We start from the raw sequence: 20857 nt of genomic DNA on the forward strand, positions 1-20857 counted from the left end.
TGTGCATGTTTGTGTGCATGTGTGTGTGTTGTCCTTTTACTTCCCAAATTATGTTTTAAAGCTATGATTTCTTTTTAAATGAATGCATGAAAATATTGCAAGAGATAGAAGAGCCACTTTTCAAGTTGGAAAACTTGCTAATTCTAGGAGGATATAAATACCAATGAACTAAAACTCAAATGTATTAAAACATATTAACTATCTTCCATGGGTTAATTGAAGATTAAGGTGAAACAGTATATGGAAAGGTATTTTGTGATGCACAGTTTCATAGAAGCAAAATTATGTATTGAAAGAGGAAGGGAAGTGATGTGCTGGATAAAATTGCCATGAGCCTCAAATATTAACTTAGATTTAATTTTGTAATGAGTCAGTAATAACTACAGCATGACTTGATTTGTAATTTAATTGAAAATATACATATTGAGAAAACTTATAAGATTAATTCTATGTAATTAAAACAGATTAACACATCCAAAAAAGTTATACATAATAGAACTATATATAAAGTATGATACACTTAATTCTTAGCTACAAATTTTTCACTTAAATACAGCCAAAAACACACTAGGAAGTAACCGAGTATTTTAAATGTACTTTCTTAATTTAGCCGTGCCAATAACTTTCCACATTTCTTCTAGGGCTACCCAGGAGAAGGCGGCACAGTCCTGGGACCTCCTGGGCCTCCAGGTGAACCAGTATGTCTTTTCTAAACTTATTTTGGTTCCTAAGATGAAACTCAGTCAGAGGCTTTTGATGTTGGTCATGTCTTTTCAGAGTTCTATTTGGTTAGTCTTATAACTAATGGTTATATAGCTTTATAGTAAATCAATATTTATCTATATACTATCTACATAAATAAAAATCTCAGATATGAAATAATATAGGAGTCAAGCTCCTTAGCCAAGATATATATTTATGAAAATAAATTAGGAATCAACTTTCAATATTGAATGCAGGACAGAGATCTACACATTGTCCAAAACTAATACACTAATAATTTAGATTTTTAGGGCAAATATTTCTTTAATTATAAAGATCAGATCAGATTTCTTCCTGAAGTATTTTTATAAAAAGCTAATCTACACATGTTTATCAGAATTTACTGACAGTTGCCAAATGGTTCGCCGGCTTTTTTTTGTATTTTCGAGACAGGGTTTCTCTGTGTAGCCCTGGATGTCCTGGAACTCACTCTGTAGACCAGGCTGGCCTCAAACTCAGAAATCCGCCTGCCTCTGCCTCCCAAGTGCTGAGATTAAAGGCGTGCGCCACCACTGCCCCGGCGGTTTACCGGCTTTTATAACCAGTCACTATACTCAATTGCTTTTCAAGACTGTGGCCCTGTTAACCTTCAAATCCAACATTTTAAAGACAAACTGCCACCATTGTTTTTGAGACATAGCCACTAGTGTAGTTTTGATATCTGAATAACCAATTGTACCATGTTTAAGGCTAAAACAAGATGTGAAAGACATATATAAATTTAAGTGGGTGAATAACGCTTAGGTCACAGAAATAAGCATATTGTATTTTCCATTTTTTCATGTAGTATCATTCAAAATAAGGATGCCAGAGGCATGACAACACAATATATAGTCCCAGTATTTTGATCTGGCTCTCTGGCTACTGTTGCCATTGATATTTTATTGTAGAAAAGAATATAAAAAATTCTAGAATGTTTCAAGTTAAATCAAGACACTCCATATAAAGGCAACCTCTCTGTATGAGTGTTTAAGTGTCTTTATGAAATATATTCTAGTCTGTCTTCTTTGGTGGTCAAATGACCTTTTCACAAGGGTTGTATATCAGATGTCCTATATATCAGGTATTTACATTACAATTCATAAAGCAGCAAAATTACAGTTGTAAAGTAGCAAAAAAAATAGTTTTATGGTTGGGAGTAATCACAACATGAGGAACTGTACTAAAGGGTAGTAGCATTAGGAAAGTTGAGAATCATTGACTTTGAGGGAAATATATGAATATAAAAATTATCCAACAAACAGAAAAAAATTACCAAGGAGAGAATAATAGTATTTGATTTCCCAGGTTCTAGAATGTCAATTAAATTCTGTGCACTGAAATGTAATAAATATTTGGGGACTAAAAATATATTTACAGTGGAATTTCCCAATAGACATGAGATAGGGGTGAGATTTAAACTGGACACACAGAATAAGGATCAGAGTTTCTGTCTTTGCATTATGCCTACTAAGCATTCATTTAGGAGTACGGTAAGTTTTATCTATCAGTAGTCTATAATAAATTCTCCAGTGTGAAAACTAATACTCTATGTATGCTTTAAAGATTATAATTTGAAGAGTTTATCATATCAAATAATTTAGATGAGAAATATTTTAAAAGTAAATCTTACTTTTTTATGTTATTTGAAGAAGCCTGTAAAATAAATAGAATTAATTCTTGCATAAATTTCAATTCATTTGACATTAAGAAAACTACAAGTATAGTATTATACTCATAAAATTCAAGGTTTTACTAGGTATTATTTCTTCAATATTTTTCATAGCAGAATCATTATGAGATTATATTCATGTAGTTCCATTTTAACAGTAAACCTCATACTGATTATATATGTGTTTTAATTTATTATATTAGTTCTGATATCTGGATAAAAATTTGAAATCATACAGCAACTATATAAATCATTAAGTTGTAGATCAAGTTTTTAATTGTGTAGCACTTTTAACATCCCTCAAAAGTCAACTATTTTTCAGTTACGTGTAGCAGGCTTAAAGAAGCTATTATACGTTGATCTTTATATTTCTGGCAAAAGAATAAACCACCCTAATTACAGCATCTGTACTAAGGAATTGCAGCCATGAGACTGGTTGTCTTTGTGTGTGATCCCTTTAGGGGCCAATGGGGGAACAAGGAGAGAGGGGAGAACATGGCGAAGAAGGCTATAAGGTAATCCTTGCAAGCTACAAAATACAACTTAATCAACCTGAAATGTTTGTCCCATATAGAACTTACTCAAACTTACTTTGAACTCACATTCCTGTTGATGGTGTCTTAAGCTCTTGCCTTGCAGCTCTTGACTCTGGTTTACAATGTCATTTTCCCTGTCACTTCAGTCTTATGTCTCACTCACAAGACCCTCTGCCTCCTCCCAGCTTCACATCACCGTCACATACAGAAATCCTATCTGACACTTATAATTTGTCTCTAGCTTTATCCCTGGACTCTCCCTTAAGCCCTATAATATTGCTTGCACGTTGCTCAACACATTTCACTGTCTTTTGTAACTCTATTTCTGCTAATTGTTTTTTTAATTACGTAGTGCCTTAGATCTGTCTTGTATAATGTTTAGTTCTAAGCCCTGTGTATAATATACTTGTAATAATGACCCGATAGATTACTTCACCCAGCACATCTCTGCCTCGGGGTCAATGCTCTGTGGTCACTTCTGAAAGACAGACTTAGATTAGCCAAGCTGATTGGGTAAGCAGCTAGACAGATGATTGTCATTATTAAACTGATCTTCTCAAGATGCCTTTTGTCTGGGTTATTTCAGTGGCTCTCTAACTAGACTCGCAGCCGTAGCTCTTTCAAATCCACTTACCAATTCTGTCACACAAATCTCTGCTTCCCACACTCCTTCCTTTAACAGGAAGTCCTCACTGTTTCATCTGGAAAGTGGTTCCTCTGAGATTGAACTTGTCCCCACTTGGCTTGCACGACCCCATGGCCATTCAGCTCACTCAGCCACTAATACCGTAAGGCAGAATCCACCATGTCCCTTTATGCGCAGAATCCACCACGTCCCTTTATGCGCAGAATCCACCACTTCCCTTTATGCTCTCTCACAGACTTTACAAAACCCTTTACCATCTCACACTTTCGCTGTTTTCACAAAATAAAGTTGCCGGTGTTTACCAAGACATAGCAGAGTATAGAGTGGAACTCCCAGGAAGTGGCTTATCATTGGTGAGAACTGTGCCACAGCTTCACAGAGTCCAAAGAGGCAGCTGGTGATTATGTGGTCACTGTGGAAAGGTCTCCCTGCTACGACAAGCCAGGGAGGCAGCAGAGTGTGGGTGGCCATCAGCATAGCTTTGCAGCTGCTCGGGTACCCTGGAGATCCTTAACATAATAACACCTACAAAGGCTCTCTTTCCAAATAATATCACCTTTATAGGCTTTGAAGATCAGGTACCTTCTTAATCATCATTGAATCCTCTGCATGAATTCACATTTAAAAAATATGATATGTAAACACTGGCAACTTTACTTTGTGGAACAGCAAAAGTTAAATGTAAGACAGATATATCAGATTCAGCAAAACATCCCTCAACTAATATGTTCTATCCTGTTTTAAAGAAGACTGTATTTAAATTAAGTTCTAGAATATTCTGCTTCCATTTTAAGTGATAACACTCTAGGCCACATGACTGAGCTTACTTGAATTAATATAATACTTTCTATTCCCAGGGACATATGGGTGTGCCAGGACTCAGAGGTGCCACTGGACAACAAGGACCCCCAGTATGTTGTGAAAGTATTCTGTAATTCCGACTTTTAAAGAAAATCATGTTTAACATAGTTCATTTCTTGTCTGCTTTACATGAGATTTCTCTCTTGGCTCCTCTTACAGGGCGAACCAGGTGACCAGGGTGGACAAGGACTGAAAGGAGAGAGAGGATCTGAAGTAAGTGGCACTTGTTAGATGGTGTGAGATGTGTTGATGGCTTAAGAAAGTGGGCACACAAGAAGTTCCTTTTTATAATTCAAATAGTCAATCGCTCTCCTGAACGAGGACACTGAAAGCCTCGGAAGGAGGGACTGCCAAACTCCGCGCTAAACCATGATTGAGTGATTCCTATCTTTTAACTAGACTTCACGTTGCACTTTATCTATCCTGGCCTTGTAAAATATTGCCTGAGGATATTCCCGAGGTGATCTGTTATTGAGGTTGCAAACAGAAATATCAACATTGTAGAGTAAAAAGCTACCAGTCAAATATAGCCAGTTGTAGGATTTATTAACAAGGAAAACTGTTGAACCCTTGTTAAAGGAGGGTAATAAGACTGTTGGTAACAGTCATAGTAGGTATGGTAATCCCCACAGTGAGGTTTTAGAGTTGGACAGAAATTTGACTCTGAATATAGGACCAGCAGATGAAAATGTATAGGGAAGGAGCAGGGGAAGGAGCAGTGGATGGAAAACTCCCCAAGGGTGGCATTCTAAGTAAGCGAGAGTCCGGATGTGGCCAGGCCATGGTGACCAGACATCACATGGGGTGGGCAATAAAGGATCCTGCATCCCGAGGGATCAGAGATGAAGGACGGACAAGGCATGGGTTCTTCCCAAGCCAAGTCTGCTAAATTTCGGTTCTATAAAGAAGTGAATAGATGGGGCTGGAGAGATGGTTCAGTGGTTAAGATCACCAACTGTGTCTGAGCAAAGAATCAATCTCATAGGATAAAGGTAGAAACAGCCATTTAATTATCATACATTTGTGTATGATAGACACAAAAATTGGCATAAAAGGGTTTTTTCCATAAAACGAATCAATTGCTCATCAGCAAACAAACAGAAGCTCTGTTGGTTCACTAAATTTCAACTTCTTTCAAACAGATCCGGCCTCAAACCTATATAGCAGGTGGCTTTTTATTGGTACTGCCAGGCCATGGCTGTTCTGTTTCTTGAAGCACTCTGACTTCAAAGTTAAAGAACCCTCTTTCCAGCAGTAGGGATTGAACCCTGATCCTTGGACACGCTACAAAAGGCCTCGACCACTGAGCTACACCTCTAACCCTTAAAATTAATATTTAAAAATATGTAATGTAGCTTAATTTTAAATTTTATAGGAATGGGTAGAAAACTAATGGTGAGTTTGTGTCTCCTCATTTATAAAAGTGTCCTTGCCCAGGTTTAGGTTCCCAACTGGCATGGTTAGGTAATAAAATGAGGCTGGACCCAATACAGTGACTAGATGCTCAATAGTTGTTCAGTCGCACAGAAGCCACTTTAAATATTCAGGTTGTACATATAGTAACATCACATCTATTCCTTAGTAAAAAAAAAAAAAAAAAAAAAAAAAAAAAAAAAAAAAAAAAAAAAAAAAAAAAAAAAAAAAAAAAAAAAAGAGTTAGGAACTAGGGATACAGCCCAGTCAACAAAGTACTGGCCGTGCAAAGCTGAGGACCTGAGTTAGACTCCCCAAAAGCCATATTGTAAAAGTTCCGACATGTGTAAAAACTGCTAACAAGCAGAGACAGGGGGATTCCTTAACAAGTTGCAGGTTGCCAGGCAGTGGTGCTGCACACCTTTAATTCCAGCACTTGGGAGGCAGAGGTGGGTGGATTTCTGAGTTCAAGGCCAGCCTGGTCTACAGAATGAGTTCCAGGACAGCCAGGGCTACACAGAGAAAACCTGTCTTGAAGAACAAAAAAAAAAAAAAAAAAAAAAAAAAAAAAAAAAAAAAAAAAAAAAGTTGTAGGTCAATAAGAAATGGGTAGATAGAGGCTGGAGAGATGGCTTTAACAATCATTCTTGTGAGGACCCAAGATCAGTTCTCAACACCCCATTGGGCATTTCACAACTACCTAGAAGACCAGCTCCATGGGATAAAAATGTCCTCTCCTGACTGCCATGGGCACCTGCTCCATAAATATGAGCGCATACCTCCACACAGATGATTCAAAAATAAAATACACATATGCATAATTTTAAAGTAAAATAAATTTGTATTTTAAGTGAGCCGAGCCTGAGGATCAATACCCACAGTTAATCCTCTAGCTACCTCACGCACGTGCTCAAACAAACACACATGAACCTGCACACACATATGTACTCACACATACGCAAATCCATGCACAGTAAGGAAACAAGAATTAATAAATAGTGAAGTGTTAATAACTGTCCTGGGTTAAGGGAAAGTAATGCAGAGAAATGTGGTGGTTTTCATTATCACTTAGCATTTTTTAATGTCTAAACTGGAAAAGATTGTGGAACAAACTATAAGCCTATAAAACCATGCTACCTGCCACCCAAGAATATGGATGCTTGCAAGGCCTTATCCTAACATGCTTGGAATTTTAAAGTGCCTTTTGACATATACCTTAAAGAAGAAACTTTCCGGTTCTTGTTAGTTTCTGTTAAGATTATAGCAGTGAAAATCAAATTCTCGTATTGGACGACAGCCTTTCCAGTGAGCTGGTGAGCGGTCCCTGTGGGTTGGAGCCGACAGGTGATGACACCATGCCTTGGCTTCTCTATGATCCAAGGAAATAGCTGCTCTTGCTCTGGGGCATGCTGGTGCATGCAGCCCACAAGCACAACTTAGGACCTCTAAGAGTTTATACGAGCATTAATTGCTACGAGAATAACCACAAGTTATGTATAATTCATTAAGGACTCCTTTGGTGGCCAGAGGAGTCCTGTCCAATTGCTGTCATCTTGTTTTTGCAAAGCTCTGAGTTTGTTTTTTAGATTTGGAAATGGCCCCCCAAATTCATCTGGACAGCAATCTTGTTTGTGAAGTGAAGAAACGTAAATCCCAGAGAGATTATGTGTTACCCAAGATCACGGAACTAATTAGCAACAGAACTAGAAACAGGATCTTAATTGCCTGGGTCTCATTATGCTTTGAAATCTTGTATCTCATTATTATACCAAAGCTATCGCTTTGAAATCTTGTATCAATTATAAACATTTTGTAAATTAAAATACAGTTAATTCTAACTAACCAATGAGTTTTTTTTTCACTGGGCATGTGAGAGTAGGTACCTCTAGAAAAAAAAAAGGTGGGGACAAACTCCACTGCACTCCAACTGTGGTACAGCTATAAGTGAAAGTTCCTAGGAGCCTCGGGCTTCTTTTCCTCTCAACACCAAACTTCTAGAGTTTAGTGAATTGGTTAAAAAGAAGAGAGAGTGAATAATTCATGTATAAAGCTCTGAGTCTGTTTGCTTTCTAAAGTAGACCACTCAAAGGAAGTTGGAGCAAATGGAGAGTTTGGAAAACTATCCTTGAGATTTCTTTAAAAATAAGAGTCAAAAAAAAAAACAAAAAACAAGGTTTAAATTAATAGGGTACCTTAAAATATCTATTACCATAAGAATTAGTTCACCTTCTCTAGACAAAGAACCAGTGGAGAGCCCGTGAAGGGAAGGCTTCTGAAATGGAACCGTGTGGGCCGATAGGTCCGTTTTCCAATGTGTCTGAGCAAAGGGGAAAGCACAAATTCCCATGTACTGTGACAAGTTTTTCCTGAAGAATCATTTGTCTGCCCTATGTAAGGACAGATGTTCTATCCATGAATTTATGAAGAATTTATGTTTAATAAAGTAGAGTAAGTTAACTCTGGCATCGCAGGATACATCTACTTTTATTATATTTGAATTTGGAGTGTTGCTTGGAGTGTGACTCTCTCCTTTCTTCTGTGTCTAACCCAGTTAGTCATCCAGGAACAGCTTTCACAGCAGTGTATTTCCTTCACCTTAGGCCATATATAATTTCCTACTGGACAAACTAGACTGTGTAAGGGGGGGGCGGGTATTTAGCAATGCTTAAGTCTCAGTTGGGTTATGAAACTATCTAGTGGTGCTAGTTTTGAGACATTTTAATGTAAAAATTCTCAAAATAAAATATAATAGAGTACAAAGAAGCCCATTGTCCAGGCTCATACAACTAAGTGACATGCGTGCATAGCTTATAAAAAACACAATTTTGTTTCTGGAGCCCGAGCCCAAGGTCAGGATACCAGCATGGTCCGGTTTTGGTCAGGATACCAGCATGGTCCAGTTTTACTGAGAAAGCACCTTTATAGGAGAGGATGCTGAATCCTCACTGTATCCTCACTGGGAGAGAGAGGACTGAAGAGCTCTGGAGTCCCTTTCAGAAGAGCACTAATCCTTTCCAAGGCCTTCTCTCTCAAAGCCTCAGGAGTCCCAGAGGCCCAACCATCATGCCTCCTCATGACAGTCAGAATTTCAGCATGAATTTGAGGAGCACGCAACACTTACTCCATCATAAGAGCAGTGTTCACAAAGTTGCCCTAGTGTTGTGCCATTGTGAACTCCCTGTTGCATCATGTGCTATCAAACTTCCTAATGTCCACCCAAGTCTAGAGAGCGTTCGAGTTGTGGCAAGCCTTTAGATGTGCCCTTGGAACACAGCATTTAACTTCTGACCTAATCCTCAACATAAGAATCGTCTTCAAATGGAATTGATGTAACGATGCACAAACCTTCTTACTTGCATTTTGTTATTTGAGTGTTTGGAGCACATACATGAAAATATGGCTAGAAGTTGAACTGTGTCTTTATTTTTTTTTCTTTTTTCAAAGATTTACTTATTTACTATATGTAAGTACACTGTAGCTGTCTTCAGACACTCCAGAAGAGGGCATCAGATCTAATTATGGATGGTTGTGAGCCACCATGTGGCTGCTGGGATTTGAACTCAGGACCTTTGGAAGAGCAGTTGGTGCTCTTAACTATTGAATCATCTCTCCAGCCCATTCGTATTCTTTTTATAAGAGAATCCCAAATGTCTATCCCATGTGGAGGTAGAGAGCTGAATGATGAGCACCTAATTTGTTAACTCCCTCTAACTCCTCTAAAACTCTAGAACCTGCTGCATTTGACACATTTGACAGACCGTGTTTCCCATCTGCTGTTTTTCCTCTCAAGACTGAAGTTGCATTCTGGGTTTTCATGGTCAGGAAAGATAGTGTGAAAGTGACTTTAGTCTTCAGGGATGCTGCATACACACCCACCAAAGGGCATGCCATCCCTAATGGCCCCCATCTGCTATAATCCTACTATGCTGGCCCTGACTGTGGCCTGACTGGAAGAAGCTTTGTGAGCCATGCTTGCATGAGTACCTTCCTGGCTGCTGGGATTATGCTTACAAGCTCAGCTAAACAGTTAGACTTTCTGTGTCTTACAGGAGATGTCCATTTTTTTCTGTTGTGCACATTTCTATACTTCTCAAATGCTTAAGCTCTCTTCTGAGATGTCACATCTGAGATTTGTTATTTGTGTGTGCGCGCGTTATGCTGCATCTTTAGCATGATTGTCTTAAGGACTTACCATCCCACGGTAGAACAGTCCTGTCCTGGGAACTTTAGACGCTCTCTGAGAAGCATGCCTGATAATGACAATACGGTTCTTTCCCTTATTTGTACACCAGGTTGTTCCATGGTTCTCATCTGAAAATAATTTGGGCATATCATCAGAACAATGGAATGATTTGCAAGGACAGAGTCTCTAACTATCCTGGCAGAGCAGCTGCTGTTGAATCAATTATGACTTAAAACATCTCACACATGGAAAAACAAACAGTTCCTTGGGAAATAAATATGCATTTTTTTATTTGAAAGTGTATTCTTTGTGCTTCCATGGAAGCACATTTTGGGCTCTTGGTTCACGTCCATCACCACACAGTGTCTTGTGACCAGGAACTTGGCCTTTGAATTCCTAGTATGTAACAGATGCCATGATACATGATATTCAATAAAAAAATCTATTGAGTTTAGAACTTAGCCACTTTCAAAAGGAGGCACGGACCCTGTCTGAAAGTGAGGCCATTTTCAAAGCAGTGCTGTTTTAGAATTATGATTGAATTTTTAAGTCATAGAGTTTCAAGGGGGAATTTCATACGTGATCTGTTCAATTTCTCCCATTCTCCATGAGGAAGCGACCCCCACAAACAAACAACTCCTGGGAGAATTAAATGGCCACCCCAGTGACAGGCAGTTAGTTAGTTATGTGCACGTCTGTGCTACTCCAGGCTCATTGTTCTTTTCCACAGCTTGTTTAAGTAACTGTATTTCTATCTACTAACAACTGTGCTTCTGATTTTCAGGGTCCTCGGGGGAAAAGGGGAGCTCCCGGTCCTTCTGGGAAGCCAGGGATTCCCGTAAGTAACAGACCTCTTTTGTCTTCCTTGTTTTTCTAAGCAGAATTGACAACTTTAGCAAACAGAATAGTTTGGGGCCAGTTATGTCATGTTGGATAAATCAGACTGCCTTGAAAAAACTTCAAACCCATGTTGGAACATAGAGGGACCAAACTATGACCACTAACTCTAAACCCAATTTGCTGTCTAAATCCAAGTCCCTGCAAGGGAGGATGCTATTTCTCCAAGTTACGGAGCCCTCCCTGTGGGCTCTTACTTCTCCCTCTTGGTGAACCACTGTAAACAGGGAACTTGGAAACATGACCAAGCAAGTGGTAACAAAGGTCAGAGTCTTCAAGTATAATTAAAAAGGCATGAGCTGGCTTTTAATTGGAGGGCTCGGCTCCTCATTCTCCTGGCAATTAGAGCAGAAAGTCTTAGGGGTAGGTGGGAACAAGTCCTTTGTCCCAGATTAAAGGTAAATTTTACTTTAGCATCTGCATCCTCCTCTAGCTGGGTAGTTATGTGCTGACTGGCTCATTAGAAAGACGCTGTTTCTGATGCCACCCAGCAAGATGTACATACCTGCTTCTTCTTGCCTGTATTGGTGCAAAAGAGGGGGACAAGGTCATTCCTACCAAAGGCCCTACAGATAAAGCCCAATTGCTCAAGAGTAGAAACAAGATTGTCAGGCATATTGTTAGTCATGTTTATCTGACTCAAAAGGAGGAAGAGCATCATATTCTTTGGTCTTAAGGAAAAAAACCATGGTACAAGGATTTGCAGAAAGCACTGATACCTCCAGGTGATACCTTCAGCTGATGCCTCCAGCTAAGGATACCTCCAGCTGATGACAACTCCAGCTGATACCTCCAGCTGATGATAACTCCAGCTGATGATAACTCCAGCTGATACCTCCAGCTGATACCTCCAGCTGAGGATACCTCCAGCTGATGATAACTCCAGCTGATACCTCCAGCTGATGATAACTCCAGCTGATACCTCCAGCTGATACCTCCAGCTGATGATAACTCCAGCTGATATCTCCAGCTGATACCTCCAGCTAAGGATACCTCCAGCTGATGATAACTCCAGCTGATACCTCCAGCTGATACCTCCAGCTGATACCTCCAGCTGATGATAACTCCAGCTGATGATAACTCCAGCTGATATCTCCAGCTGATGCCTCCAGCTAAGGATACCTCCAGCTGATGCCCCCAGCTCACAGCTCCATCTCGCATCTATTCTTGACATCTAGAGAAAGATGGACTGACACAGGGACAAATATCAGGGAATCTCACTGGGACTCGAGAAGTTCCACAATAAATTGCTACTCACTTTTATTTTTGTTTAGGGGATATTTTCTTGGGTACTTGGACTGAAACCAGGGCCTAGTGGATGCTAAGCAAATGTTCTTCTACACAATTATAGCCTTAGGTCTTAGGGCAGAATATAGAAATATATAACTTTTTCGACACCAAGAAATGTCATCTGCTCAATGTGTGTCTGTAATCAAAATTATTTTTAATTATCAAGGGACTTCCAGGCTTTCCTGGGCCAAAAGGCTTACAAGGATACCCTGGAGTGGATGGCATGTCAGGATACCCTGGGAAGCCTGGGCTGCCGGGAAAACAAGGACTTCCGGTGAGTAATGAGCATGTATTGTGCCCCTTCTGCATAGGTGTCTTTTTTAAGAACCATGAGGACTTGGGCTGTCATAGCTAGGGTATTAGTTCAGATTAAGCCAATCATTTTTCTAATAGTTATCTTGGAATTGGACTAATGATTTCCAAGTATGTCAGTAGGTATAGTCTTTTGGGTAATTTATAGTAGCATCTTATATTTCTGTACAAGTAAAAGTTTAAAAAAAAAAGTATAAGGAAGTTCATTGAGTGCCTCCGTAAGCAGGCCATGTTTGTGTTCACCAAATGTCCTCTACCGTCTTCGGAACATTTCGGTCTTGGCGGTACCTCAAGTAGGTTCTGCCCAGAATAATTTTCCCCTTTGCTTTTACAGTCCTACGTATTTTCAAGAACCGTGTGGATATTTCCTGCGTTCGTTTAAGGGTGATACAATGATAGAAAATCATTCTTCTTTTTAATGTGAATTTCTACCTTATTCGATCAGAACGTTTAAAATTGTGTATTTTTTTTGGAGTGACTGTGTGTGTGTGTGAGAGAGAGAGAGAGAGACAGAGAGACAGAAAGAGAGAGATCATGGGTTCAGACACCTAAAGAGTTCAGAAGAGGGCATCAGAACCTCTGGAACTGAAGTTATAGGAGGCTGTTAGTTACCTGTTACGGTTGGTGGGAACTGAACCCCAATGCAGTAAGCACTCTTAACTCCTGAGCCATCTCTGATCCTCCAAACTATATCTTTGTCTTCACCCAACTGTGAGTGAGTACAAAGGTTTCCATCAGTGCCGACCTAATTCAGATATATTTGTCATTTAGGGAAACATTGGCGTAGCTAGCTTCTTCCAACCACCCAGGAAAACTGAGCTTTTGAAGCTCCCACTATTTGGATATGGTTATCCGTTGACTTGCTTCTCTTTTCTTACGTAATAAATCAACCCTAGTTGTTTATTCAAATGTGGTAAGGTGACATACACAAACCCAAGCCCACACCGATGCTCTTCCTTCACTATGGTAAGGTACCTCGTATATTTCTAAACAACAACAACAAAAAAACTGAAATAATCATTTATCCAATCTAAGCATTTCAGAAATAAACTCATACTCAGGTTCTATTTGGAGACATGGATATTTTGAAGGAGCCTTTTAACAAGTTTCTGTTTATTTTGGAGAAAATAGATCAGAACATCAGCTTAGGACCTAGACAGGTGTGACATCTGGGGTGAATATTTAATTGAAACAAATATTTTATAGACTTCTGACAGCAGTATCTCTCTAGTTAAAGACTTTTTTCTTCCTCCTCCTCTTTCCCTGCTCTTCTTCTTCTCCTTCCTTCTCCCTTTTCCTCTCTTCTTCCACCTTTTCCTTCTAACAGGATCTTAACATGTAGCTGGATACTCAACCAGTGTTTGCTTCAGTCTCCCGGGTGCTGGAATATAATGAGGCATTATATTGTACTACAGCCACCACACAAGAGGACTCTCATCTGATTTCCCAGTCTAAAAGATAACTTGTACACTGTGCCCCTCCAGGAGGCTCTGCTTTCCCTCAGAAGGCTCTCGTCTAGGAATTGGCTCTGAATCTGAGACGCGACTAAGACTCTTAGTTCAACATATAAGTCTTAGTCCTCAAGACTTACAAGCTTTCCAGTTGAATGCCAACATATTCTAGTAAGCCATGGTATATTTGGTTGATTCTGTGGGTTCCTATGTTGAATTAAACATGCCAAAGATATGTACAGACTAAACCAGTGGTAAATGCCTTTACCTTTTCTCTGATAGTAAATTACTATCCTGGATTCTATTGCGGAGGATCTCTCCAGAACTCCCATTTCAGAGACGCAATTCCAATGCATTTTGAACACGTCGGTAGAATCTGGACTTCAAATTGCCAGTCTACAGATTACTGGTAGTGCTATCGGGTGCCTGTCTGTCCTTGCTCATATTCTGCTTGCTAGTTAATTTTCTTGTATAAGTAAGAACTACTTATTTGAAAGCTATGACCTAATGCAGCTAAAAATATTTTTTAAGTAAGTTTCTATTGTGCTATTGGATTTTAAGATAGATAACATCTTCTAATAATGTCCCACTTCCTCATATTCCTTAATTTTTCTTCCACACAAGCTCTAAGGTGCCCTTCATGCTGTATTTAGAAGCATCAGAAATAGCGGGAAACTGATCTCATGGAGAGAATGCTGCTAGTGTTTTCCTGCCTGGAGCATCTCCATCTTCCATCCATCCCCCTGTCCTGCATTATCCTTCTGTTCCTCTTTCCTGGTTTCCATAGATACCTTAGTTTTCTTCTGCTGATGCAGAAGTTGCCTGTACTTTGGCTGTTGCTCTCATGGCAGGAATAGTGGACTTAATAATCAAGTGTGTACGCATTGAAGCTGTGCTCTACTTATCATATCACTGTCTATCCCTTTAACACAGATGGTGAAATGCATCTCCAGTATGTATGTTTCTCTAGGACCCTATCCTCTGGCGCTTCTTCGTACTGCCACAAAGTTTGACTACCAGGTGTTAGGCACTTTCTGTTTGTACTCTCTTTCTTCCTCACATTCTTAAGAGGAGTGCACTTAATTAGACCATCCAGTCACCAACATTTTCAGTACCCTTTATAACAAAATCTTCTAAATTTGTAAGACAGCCTTTTGAGCCCTTAAATAATCACAGATTTTAGTTTTCCTTCTTATAAATATAAAACACATTCGGCATTGTACTGGTGATTGAGCTAAATAGTAAGGTTCCAGCAAGAGTAGTAACAAGAAACAAAAGTCATTCAGATTATTATGGGAGATATAAAACTGTCTTTATTTGCATATAACACAATTATCCACAGAGAAAGTCCAAAATCCATTAAAAAATGAAGTTAGCAATGTTTTAGGATGGATGACCTCACACGTAAATGAACATGTGTACTCTTTGTTGTTTAATGACAGGATTCTGAGATGCTCATTCTTTGGGATTCCATCATTATGAAGCATTATAGCCTGTACTTACATAAACCACAGTTGTGCAGCTTGCCACAGCCTGTGATCTGTGGTGTGGCCTTAGCTTCTATTTGTACACCATGCCATGAGACAGTTCTGACTACTGTAGTCTTGATATCTTAACACTACATTAATTATTTATGTAGCTGAAGATAGCTAAACATAGAGAAGTACACTGAAAACATGTGTAAGGGATTTATCTAAAAGTCGCATGGAGGGCGGGAGAGATGGCTCACTCGATAAAGCAGCTGCCTTGCAAGTGTGAGGACCAAGTTCAGATCCCCAGTTCCCATGTGTATGATAATCAAGCATGACAGCCACCTAAAATCTCAGAGGCAGAGAGAGGGATTTCCCAGAAGGAGGTGGCTAGCTAGACTAGCCTTACGGACAATCCCAAGGGTTTAATTGTGAGACTCTGCCTCAATAAATAAAATGGAGAGCAATCTTCAGGTCAACTTTGTGTTCTCAGGCCTATGGGCATGCATGCATACACACACACACACACACACACACACACACACACATGCAAACATGCACACACACGCAACACACACATGCACCCACACACACACACACACACACACATGCAAACATGCACACACATGCAACACACCCATGCACACATGCACCTACACACACACACACACACACACACACACAAATGCACACAAATGCACACACAAACAGGCAAAAGAATACTGCACCAGTCTAAGGCACTTAGCATGAGTAAGGCTGAGCAACCAGGCAGTTGTCCTGGTGAGACAGTGAATTATGGCTAGTGAATGTGGAAACCAAGCCATGACTCTGCTGTTGTAGACTTTAGGCTACAGTAAATGCATTTTATGAGATAGTTGTATTCAATAATAAATTAATTTAGATTGTCATAACATTACAATGTAAATTTTTGGAGGTTTAGAGGAAGAGAACAAAATCACATCAAATAGCTTCATAAAAAAACATTGTCTTCCTTTGTGTCTCCTTCAATATTTTCTACTTTTGTATTTTTCAATCCTTTAATACATTTTTATGCATTCAAGGGGACAATTAATAGATGGGATGTCACAATCTGCTGGCTTTAAGAACTGACACATGCTGGGAGTGGTGGCGCACGCCTTTAATCCCAGCACTTAGGAGGCAGAGGCAGGCGGATTTCTGAGTTCGAGGCCAGCCTGATCTACAGAGTGAATTCCAGGACAGCCAGGGCTACAGAGAAACCCTGTCTCGAAAAACAAAAACAAAAACAAACAAACAAACAAACAAAAGAACTGACACATATGGAAAAGCTGAGATCAGATGGGCCACGTCCTCTGATGGAAATGCTTAAACATCAACCAAGAAAGCCAGCACATTTGATGTGTTCAGCAGGCATGGAGGAGGATTAGTCTAGCTCAGAAGGAAGTCTCTGTCTGTAGGTGAGGATGAGTCTTAGGCTGCAGTCATCTGGGAGGTGGGAAGCTATGGCTTACAGTCTCTACAAGCAGTGTCAATATCCCTCTGAACCTGGCCTGGGACAATTTTACCATTTTCACAGTTCTGGGGCATCGAGGTCCTTGATATGGCCCTGTTCCCGACAACAGAACAGAATCACTTAGAACTTCATTTGCTCCGCACAGGAGGAGCCCACTCTGGAGCCACTAAATTCAGCACACAATAGTCAGTAGCAATAGCTGTGTCAATAATGCCACCCTGTGCTCAGCATCGAGCATGGTCCATGTCTCTGTGTCCACATTTTTTACTTCCTGACTTCCCTTCGATTGTCACACTTTCAAACCTGATTTTCATTGTTTGTCTGTGATTATATGAGCTGCAATTGTCTTTTCCCTCCCCTTAAATTATCCAGTGTCAATTTCTGATATTTACAGGTAATGTTCTAAAACAGAAATCTAATATAATAAAACTATAAGCTCTGTGGTTTAGCATCCTTTATAGACCCTGCATGGTAATCCCAAGATTTGCACATCAGTGGATATTTATGAAGATGGAAATGTTTTCCATAAATACCTCTGCTCTCCACAGAACAATTTATATGACATTGAGTTCATAATGCTTTTTTTTTTTTTAAAAGAATACACTAAATAAACTAACGTCTTCAGTAGCTACCTGGCCATTAGCACAAGTAATGTCCAAGAGAATGATTGTTAAAGCAAAGGTGAAGCTGCTATGGTTTTTTAATGCTATCAGAGGAAATAATATTATTGCTAAAACCAAGGAAGATTCCTGAAGTATTTTCAACCAGGGATAAGGACATCTCTCCCATCGGCCTTCATTTAAATCATGGCACCATGCTGTTCCTTGGCTCCCCTTTAAAGACTGCCGGGTTTATCCACTTAGAAAAATATTTATTCTGGGGTTTATAGCATTACGCAACTGCCTAGTTTTTCTAAACAATGTTCTTTCTTTTCTTTTCTTTTCTTTTTCCCCCCTTTTTTAGTTTTGATGTGGCCACAGAATTACAGAATTCCTGGCATGTTAACTCTGTAGTCTCGGTGTTTTTCAAGGTCATGTGACCATAGCTGAGGGATAGTCTCAGGGAGGCTCAAGTTGCCTTTGTGAATTTCCTTTGCTCAGTGTTCCGAGGCCAGACAGCTTAGCACATCTGTAGCAAATGAGTCTACCACGCTGTTTTCATTGAGTCGGACTTCTGTACAAACATGGTACCTCAATCATTTAGGAAAAAACTTTTCCTTGAAAAAATCATAAATCTATCTGTCACTAATACGAACCCTTACCAGCTTTTTTTAAAAATTTTTATTGCTACTCTAATAAAACTGGCTTTTGGAAAGGAAGGAATGAGATGTAACTAACAACTTATTTTAGGACAAATCAAAGCACTTCCAGGCCTGATTTTTACCATTCATCAGGTGACTCTGAGTTTAATGTGCATTTATCACACTGAGCTTCTTGTTTTAAAAGAACACTGAGAATCCAGCACTGGATAAAAGGGAAAGTGGCCCCTCGGTAGCCCATCCCTGACCACCATGGGAGCCTGATCAGGAGCACCAGCAGCCCAGCCGCCCATCTGGTCATCTGTTACTTACGACACAACTCTACTCAAGAGCTTTGGTTCCAAAGAGGCTGCAATTCTTTCATTAAGCATGCTGTCTTCTTGCTGTGGATGGATCTACTTTCAAAAAGTCCCGTCAACTCTGTGTCATGAAGGGCTTGATTATCCCGTTAGGGATCCATCTCATTAGAACTTTCTCCTTCCTTTCCTATGGCTGCTTCCGTTGGACAGATTCCTGCTCATTAGGATGTCTTCCAGGGCCGCCCTCAGATGGTTTGGCAGCTCATTAGTTTCAAAGTGAAAGATCTATGGAAGGATAGAGGTTTCCTCATTGAATCTCCGGTGAACCCCACCCCATCAGATACAGCTCATACTCCATGGAATGGTGTTCTTTCTGTATCTAGCCTCTGTTTACCTTGCCAGCCTCACAGTGAACCCTGCTCTTCATGCATACTGTTCACTCAAGCATAGTAACATCTAAGTTATCAATGTTTACTGTGAGCCAGACCCCAGCCCAGATCTGGTTATATATTAAGTTATTTAATCTCTATGAGGCCAATATAGCTATTACCTTCAGATTACCAGAAGGAAGAGGTACTCGAAGAGACTAGGAACTTGCCCAAGATCTCACAGTCACCAAGCATGGGAACCAGAATTCAAAACCAGGCAGTCCAGTGAGAGCACCTAGCTCTCTGTAAGGATGCTCGCTCTACAATCACAATGAGGCTCTACTCTGTTATGCATGCTTACTTGCTTTTCTTACCTTCTCTCCCACATTCTCTGTATTTCTCTCCTCACTTTCCTGATTCTGTGCATGTAACTTGTTCTCTCTGCTTAGAAAGCTCTTTCACCTTTCCCTTTAATTTTATGGTGAATATTTTCGTAACCTTTCAGGACTTCATCCGGACTGTACTTGCTGTGTGCACTCTAAATCATAGCGCGTCTGCTAAGAGCATCAGTGTCCTCAGGATGCTTTGTCCAGCACAGCATGGTTAATTTATGTGACAATTGTTTGTGTTGTTTTCCCTGGAGACTATAAACTCTTGTGTAGCGGGTCTTTCATTCTGATCGTTGAATGCCTAGCACCTTGTACATTGTTAAGCTCAAAGGAAAAGCTGTATAAATCATCGAGAAATGTTCTTTGTGTGGGAACTGTCTTGTGTTTACTACTTATCATCCAAAACACCATCTATTAAATGAATATGTCAATACCTAATTTATATGATTTTTACTATAGTCAAGTGAAATATTTAAAGTAAAGGGCCTAGTACTTGTTCTAGGCTTATTGAGTCAATATTCTCTATACAGTAATAAATATAATTGCTTAATCAAGCATTATTTTAGAACACAAATGTTTGTCCAGTGCCCAGGGCAAGTGAGGAGTTATAGAATATAATAATAAAGTAACAGAAGCTGACCTTGGGGGCTGTACATAAAACAGCAAAAGAGTTTTAATATTTGACCTTTAACAAAAGTCAGAATTTATGGATTGATAATATGGATCGATATAATGGTTGGATACTAGACTATAAATAAATAGATACAACAGATAATTTTAAATCTTGTTTAGTGCAAGGGAAAAAAACAACTATGTGATAAAGCATTATGGGATGGACAGGTTGTGTAGGAACTTGAGTATGGAAGACTCCCTGAAAAGTTATAGTGAACCTGACTGTGGTTAGATGAATCCAGATATGAAAAGATCCTGATGAGTAGGAGGAACCAGAACGAAAATGTCCATAGTGGGAAAAGAGTCGGCCTGTTCACAGGGCTGTTGGGCGGACTGAGATGTGCAGACGTGAGGTTAGTTGCTTTTGATATAGGAAGGTCCATATTAATTTCTTCAGAGCAGTGAGAAAGGAGACACATGTAAGAGCCAGGTATAGATAAGTCCTCTCTGGTCCCTGGTAGTCCTGTGATTGTGTTCTAGGACCTAAGTAGAGGGGGCTCACATGGTTCCCCGTACTATAGTGGCATGGTCACTGCTCAGAATGTTCAGGATTAAGAAATGATCTCTCATTCTAATGAAAATCTGTAAGTGATGCTGGGAGGTGGTCCAGCACAGTGCTGGGTGATGCTGATGCTAGGAGGTGAACCAGCTCAGTGCTAGGTGATGCTGGAAGGTAGACCAGCTCAGTGCTGGGTGGTGCTGGAGGTAGACCAGCTCAGTGCTGGGTGATGCTGGAAGGTGAACCAGCTCAGTGCTGGGTGATGCTGATGCTAGGAGGTGAACCAGCTCAGTGCTGGGTGATGCTGGAGGTAGACCAGCTCAGTGCTGGGTGATGCTGGGAGGTGAACCAGCTCAGTGCTGGGTGATGCTGGAAGGTGAACCAGCTCAGTGCTGGGTGATGCTGATGC

General features: G+C 40.0%; 1 protein-coding gene across 5 annotated transcripts in view; it reads left to right on the forward strand.

The window, feature by feature from the left end:
• Col24a1 (collagen type XXIV alpha 1 chain) overlaps positions 1–20857 on the forward strand; it is a 264470-nt gene that overhangs the window by 194201 nt on the left and 49412 nt on the right. For all 5 annotated transcript variants that reach the window (XM_031375746.1, XM_031375747.1, XM_031375745.1 and 2 more), the window contains 6 exons: positions 642–698; positions 2875–2928; positions 4453–4506; positions 4616–4669; positions 10837–10890; positions 12406–12513. In XM_031375746.1, coding sequence (XP_031231606.1) covers positions 642–698; positions 2875–2928; positions 4453–4506; positions 4616–4669; positions 10837–10890; positions 12406–12513 — 381 coding nt within the window. The remainder of the gene's footprint in view (positions 1–641; positions 699–2874; positions 2929–4452; positions 4507–4615; positions 4670–10836; positions 10891–12405; positions 12514–20857) is intronic.

The sequence above is a fragment of the Mastomys coucha genome, unplaced genomic scaffold (assembly GCF_008632895.1).
Source record: "Mastomys coucha isolate ucsf_1 unplaced genomic scaffold, UCSF_Mcou_1 pScaffold16, whole genome shotgun sequence".
NCBI classification, from domain to species: Eukaryota; Metazoa; Chordata; class Mammalia; order Rodentia; family Muridae; genus Mastomys; species Mastomys coucha.